The 7,342-nt window shown below is 34.7% G+C and overlaps 1 protein-coding gene across 1 annotated transcript; it reads left to right on the plus strand.

Annotated features, from left to right (window-relative positions):
- Positions 1-3,113: 3,113 nt before the first annotated feature.
- LOC102495332 (olfactory receptor 5D18-like) lies at positions 3,114-6,853 on the plus strand. Its single transcript, XM_027769124.1, has 2 exons — positions 3,114-3,172; positions 5,914-6,853. Exons 1-2 carry the CDS (start codon positions 3,144-3,146, stop codon positions 6,851-6,853), a joined length of 969 nt encoding a protein of 322 aa, XP_027624925.1. The 5' UTR covers positions 3,114-3,143.
- The last annotated feature ends 489 nt before the right edge of the window (positions 6,854-7,342 follow it).

Genomic DNA, 7,342 nt, shown 5'->3' on the forward strand with positions numbered 1-7,342 from the left:
TTATGTTATAAATTATAGTAGTAGAACTATGAATTACTTACTTTCAGGAGTATTGATACAATTGTTCAATAACAAACCAGTACATGTTTCTAGTAGTCCTTCGATTAACATTCTAGTATCTGTTCCTCTTTATAATTTAGTAATAAAACTTTAAAATGACAAATATTACCACAGATAAAATTCCAGACTACTTACATTAGTCTTTGGTTTATATATTTGTAAACCAGAGGTTTACATACTTTTATACTTTATCAGACTATTACACAAGTTAACTTCCAGTTCTAGTCAAGTCTTGAGAACTATGCACATTTTGAGAGAATCCGTTTATGATTTACACTGAGTAAATTTACCTAATATAAAATTAGTATACTTAGTGCTATTCAGTAAGAACACTAAATATCTAAAAATATTTATATTTAGTTGTACATGTATCATCTCAGCATTGGAAGATTTCAGGCCCAACACACAAATAGGAATTATACCTTTCTTACAACGTCCGGAATTTGGTATAGTTAAATGATATTTGTTTTTCATTTCCCTAGTGATCATTAGTTAAGCCGAGCATTTTTTCAGGTACTTGTTCATTTGTATGTCTTCTTTTGTGAAATGTATGTTCCAATGGTTTGCTCTATTTAAATAAAATTATATAATTTTTTTCTGAGAGTTTGTTCAGTTTCTTGTATATTATTAATTCTTTGTTGTATTTTGGAGTTTGCAAATATTTTATCCCATTTTGTACAGGTTGTCTGTTTATTTTATTAATTTTTTGTGGGAATGAGAAACAAATTTTAGTTTGACATAATTCCATTTGTCTAATTTTGTTTTTTGGGGGTAAGTTTTCTTCCTTTGGAATTTTGCTCTAGGGTATGTGCACTCTCTGGAGAAAGACACAGAGTGATGGAGAGAGAGAGAGAGAGAGAGAGAAAGTGAAAAATTATCCCCTAGGAGAATGGCCATTCTGCAATCCCTTCTGCTCCATTCTCCTCCCAGGATTTTGGATATGCATGGACACATACCCAGTGTGATTCTCAATCCACTGCGTCCATTACTCAAACCACAGAGTCAGCCAAGTGGGATCCAGAACCTTAACCACCACGCCACCTGCTGGCCCCCAGATTTTTTTATTTTATAGTCTATGCTTTCGTTGTCTTATCTCAAGACTCTTTAGCCAAAACAATGATTTGAGCTATTTCCTCTACATTTTCTTCTAGTAATTTCATAGTTCCAAGTCTTATATATAATCCTTTTTATCCATTTCAAATTGATTTTTCTATATGAGAAGAGATAAGAATCTAGTTTCTTTCTTCTGCATATGAATTTTCTCAGCACCTTTTATTGAATAAATTATTACTTCACTCAATGAATATTCTTGGCATCTTTGTTAAAAATCAGTTGATTATATGTATGTGGACTTATTCTGTTCCACTGCTCTATGAGTCATATGATCCAGTAATATCATTATTGGGCATATATCCAAAGGAAAGAAAATATATATATTCTGAACTCCAATAATGTGGAACCATGGCCATCCCCCCAGGGGGTGATTTCTCGCTTTCTGTCTTTCTGTCTCTCTCTGTCTGTCTGGTGAGCGCACGCGCCTTATAGCAAAAAACGTCTCTCAACGAAAAAAGAGTGGACTAGTGATGACTAACAATTGGGAAGGGTAAATAGAGGAGGAGGAGAGATAATGCTGCTTTACAGATGTAAATTATAGTAAGATAATAGGAATAAGTTCTAGTGTGCTATTGTTCATTGGGGTTCCTATTGTTAACAAAAATTTATTGCATATTTTAAAATAGCTAAAAGGGAGGATTTTGAATGTTCACATCCCAAGGCAATAATAAATATGTAAAATACTGAGTATGCAAGTTATCACAATTTGGTCATTTTCAATGTACTTGTATGCTGAAAAATCACTTTGTTGCCCATAAATATATAAACTTATCATGTTTCAATTAAACTAATAATAGAAAAAAAAACCCACAAAGTAAAGAAAGAAAATTTTTATTTTTTAATCTAAATTATGTTTTTTCTCTATAAACTAGAATAAGACAAAGGACTGTTTTGAGAATACATGCCCATAATCTTAATTTTGTTATTTATGTTAATGTGGTTGTGCATTATTGATTATTTATTACATTTTTTAAGAGAGTTTTTTTTTTGTAGGGCATTTGCACTCACTGGAGAGACAAGAAAGAGAGACAGAAAGTGAGAAATATGGGATGGCCAGGTCTTAATCTCTTCTCCAGCCTCTTCTTAGGACTTTGGGGATGCATGCACACAAGTCCAACATGAGTTTGAAGCTGCTGGTTCCAGGACTCGAACTGTGGCCAACCATGTGGGAGTCCAGCAAAGTAACCATTACACCTCTGCTGGTTCCTATTCATTAAAATTTAATTGTGATAATTTTAGACTCAGTTTGTAAGAAATAACAGAGAGATTCCAATGATTGTTTACCTAGCTCCCCCATCATAATATAACAAAACCAAAGTATTGATACTGATATAATACACAGATATTATTAGGCATCAGTTATGTGTTGAAGAAAAAAATGTATAATCCCAGGTAACACATAGCCATATCCAATTCTTCTGCTTCACTGACTTGACTACAGTATCTCTGCTCATACTAGTTGAACCGCTTGGGCATCAAGACTAGGCTAACTTCATCAACTAACCTTAGTCTACAAGCCTGTGCATAAGTCATCTTCCTTGGGTCATCCAGCTAATGGTCTTAGTTGTAAGCACTAGTGTTAACTGGGGAAAATGGATATACAAGTGTTCTAGGGCTTTAGAAAAATAACACACAGCTAAAATTTCACATGAGACAGCATTAATATAATTGCTCAGTTTGGACAACTCCCAAGGCAATCTGTACTTTAGCAGTATTCTCTAGTCTTCAGATCCCCCAAGGTTTGATGTATATATTTGAAACTTGAGTTTGGTCCTAGATTTAGTATTTAAATGAGATCTTGTCTCTGCCTCATCTGAGTTTTCTTAAGAGGTTGGGAAAAAAATAATATGTAAAACATTTAATGAAATATACTGAAATCATTTACTACTGTTTCCAAGTCTGTTTCTATTAGTTAAACACAAATCCGGAGTACCGGAGTTCACTAATCTTAGTAGAGGATTCTTTGGCAAATGAATCACTCAAGAGCCTCTGTTTCTAGGTGAGTTGATTCACTTCTTTTATTTTATAATAGAAAAAAATATTGAGTTACCATACTATTTGCAGGATATAAACACCTGTGTAGAGAAAATGCCCAAGATTTCAGTGAGTTTGACTAGGAAATTATGATATATTTGATTCTTTTTTTCAAGTAATATTCACTCTGTTTTTTTTCATTTGGTATGCATTGCATACCCAGTAATAGAATCAAAGTTTTGACAAATGGAGAATATTTAAAAAGAAAAAAAAAAGTCTTATCTTCACTCTTCCTAAAATTGCTGAGTGTTAGTGACAATAACAATCATACCTGTAAATTAGAACCTGCAGTTTATGCTAATTTTGAGTGATGAAAATTAACATACATACAGACAAGAAATGAAAGATGTTTATTCCAATAGATGGTAAAATAAAACATAATTGTGAAGATAAGATGTAAACATATTTTAACCAAATAAGCATGTGTTATTACTTGTTAATAAAACTTCCCCAGGACTAGGGAAGAAAGAACATGTTTGTTGTAATGATATTGAATATTTATACCTGTCCAGTTTGGGAAAATCAGCATGACCAATGTAGATTTCATACTTTCATTAAAGGAAAACATTTGGGGGACCAGCAGATAGCCTAACAGATATGTTGCTGAACTCCCACATGGTCGACCACTGTTCAAGTTCCAGATATAGTGGCTTGAAACTCATACTGGTGCATGTTCATGCACGCCCACAATCCTGAGAGGAGAATGAAGGAGAAGAGATTGTGGCATGGCCATGCCATCCCCCTGGGGGGTGGGGTGGATTCTTGCTTTCTGTTTCTCTGTCTCTCTGGTGATCACATGTGCCCTATCGCAAAAATCTCCCTATAAAAACAAGAAAGAAAGAAAAACATTTGGAATCTTTAATGTCATTGTTGGTTTAAAATAATTATGGGAAATTAATAAAATATTGTAGGAACTATTTTAAATTGAAGAAGTTTGGCTAGGAAACATGACCATATATAATTACATATTGCTAAGACATTATAAATGATTGTTGCAGAACTGATGAAGTATTTTTCATATTTTTTATTTGTTTAACGTACATTCCCCAGGCATTCATTGTTGCAGTTGTACTATCTAGAATTAACAGGTAATCAATTAACATTGAAATAGATCTCTACCTAGATATTTCTTTTTTTCTAAGGTTTCAACTTAATTTAAAATGACAGAATGCATTTTTCCCCCCATAGGGTGCTTGCATTCACCAGAGACAGAGAAAGAGAGAGAGAGAGAGAGAGCAAAATGAGAAATCCCCTCCAGGGAGGATGGCCATTCTGCAATCCCTTCTCCTCCTTCCCTCTGTATTTTGGGCACACATGCACATGCACACAGCATGATTCTCAAGCTGCTGTGTCTGAGACTCAAAATGTGATGTGGCCACCAACTGGCCATAGACGTATTTTTGACACATCCCAAATTTATTTCAGAACATGGGTGTCATTGTCACTAATCCCCCTTACACAACTGGTGCACTGGAATTTAAACAGTTTTCATGAGATTTTCTTTAAAGGTATTTTTTAAAGATTTTCTTTAATTCACTAGAGAGAGACGTAGGGTGCATGTACAAATAGGCTCCCGGCATGTTATTCAAGTTGCCAGGTCCCGAATTTGAACCATGCAGTCAGCCATGTGGGAAAACAGCTGCTTTAACCACCATAATCCTATGTGGGTCTCTTCAACTATTTTATCACAGTATAAACAGCACGTATTTTGTTGTGATAACATTTAAATAAATAATGTAATATGCTGTTAATAATATTTAACATTTTTCAAAATTAATTCAACACAAGTAAAATGTTCAATGTTACTACAATCCAATGTAGAATGTGTTGAGAATACTAGGCTATCATGACTGAAAAGAAAGATATTAAATTCAGTATTTTAGAGAGATGTTAACATTTTATAATTTTTAAACAAGATCTAAGCTAATTGTGTCAAGGCCTAAGAAGTAAGGCAGAGGAGCCATTGGTTGGTGTCATGGCTAAGGTACTGTACAGTCACATGATCGGTCTCTGTTTGACCACTGGAACTTGTGGCTAGAAAATCACACCAGGGGTGCGTGTGTGTGTGTGTGTGTGTGTGTGTGTGCACGCATACCCACAATACAGAAAGGAAGAGAAGGGATGGTAGAATGTCCATCCTCCCTGGGGGGTGATTTCTCATTTTCCCTCTCACAGTCTCTCCCCAGCAAGTACATGTATTCTTAAAAAAAAACAGTAAGGCAAAGAAGAAACTGTTGAAACTTATGATAAGGATGTCCTTCAAGGAAGTATGCATGTCGCTAGTTGGTGATATAGTAATTGGGATGCTGGACTTCCTCATGGCCGATTGTGGTTTAAGTTCCAGCTAAGGGCTTGAAAATTATGCAGGGTGCATGCATATACATACTAAAAATGCCAGGAGGAGAATGGAGTAGAAGGAGTTGCAAAGTAGTCATAGCATACATATTTTTTTTCCTGATTGTCCAATCTTTTGTTCTTATTCCATTCAGAAAAACAACAAAACAAACAAACAAACAAAAACTTCCTTACTGCGCAACTGTTATACAAGAGAATATTAACTTTGAGAATAAAGTAACATTGGAAGCCTCAAATACTTCAACCACACTCTACAGACCCATTGAGCTTCTGAAAGTTTTTCTGTTTTCCTTTTCTATTACAAATATTGCTTCTCATTTCTCTATATAAACTTTCATATTATGTTCGTAGGATCCCAGAAAATCAGAGTGCTGACGTCACCTTCATCCTCTTGGGCTTCTCAGAATATCCGGACCTCCAGGTGCCCTTGTTCCTGGTCTTCCTGACCATCTACACAGTCACGGTGCTGGGGAACTTGGGCATGATCATCATCATCAGGATGAACCCCAAACTGCACACCCCCATGTACTTTTTCCTTAGCCACTTATCCTTTGTTGATTTCTGTTACTCTACAGCAGTTACACCCAAACTACTAGAAAATTTATTTGTGAAAGACAGAACTATCTCCTTCATAGGATGTATCATGCAATTCTCCTTTGCCTGCATATTTGTGGAGACAGAAACATTCATGTTGGCAGTGATGGCCTATGACCGATTTGTGGCCGTTTGTAACCCTCTGCTCTACACAGTGGTCATGTCTCAGAGGCTTTCTTCCTTATTGGTTGGTGCATCATATTCTTGGAGTATAGTCTGTTCCTTAACATTCACATCTTTTTTGTTGACTTCAACATTCCATGGGACTAACTTCATAAATAACTTTTTCTGTGAGTATGCTGCTATTGTTGCTATTTCCTGCTCTGACACTTACATTAGCCAGGAGATCACTTTAGTGTTTGCCACATTCAATGAAATAAGCACCCTGGTGATCATTCTTACTTCCTATGTTCTCATTTTTATCACCGTCATGAAAATGCCTTCACGTGGAGGACGCCACAAAGCCTTCTCTACATGTGCCTCCCATTTAACCTCCATCACCATTTTCCATGGTACTATTATTTTTCTGTACTGTGTTCCTAACTCCAAAAGTTCACAGCTTGTATCAAAGGTGGCCTCTGTCTTTTACACGGTGGTCATCCCCATGCTTAATCCTCTCATCTACAGTTTTAGGAATAAAGAGGTGAAAGAGACAATTAGAAAGTTAATCAATACCAAGTTATTATCTTATAAGTGATATTAATACAAATATTATTTACTTTTGGAAGAACCGGTACAATGGTTCAATAACAAATCAGTACATGAATTTATGGTAACACTCTACCTGATTGTCTAACATCTGTTTCTTCAAATGTTCAGTAAAATATGTTTGAAATTGAAAATATTATTATGAATAAAATCTCAGATAACTTACACTTTTGATTCAGATTTTGTAATGTAAACATTCCTACATTAATATATTTTACCACATAATTGCCTTGGTCAACTTTCAGTTCCACTAAGTCTTATGAACTGAGGATATTTTAAGATAATTTAAAGAATTATATTTTACAATGAGAAAGCTTACCTTACAATGGAAAACTAGTATATTCAGAGGTATTCATAATAAAACATTAAAAGTTAAAAATATATACACCTAATTCTTCATGAACTATTTGTCCTTAGAAGATTCTTGAAGAATTATTAATACACAAAAAATATAACTTTCTAAAAATGACTAGAATTT

Source organism: Tupaia chinensis, unplaced genomic scaffold (assembly GCF_000334495.1).
Source record: "Tupaia chinensis unplaced genomic scaffold, TupChi_1.0 Scaffold148617_1, whole genome shotgun sequence".
Classification (NCBI taxonomy): Eukaryota; Metazoa; Chordata; class Mammalia; order Scandentia; family Tupaiidae; genus Tupaia; species Tupaia belangeri.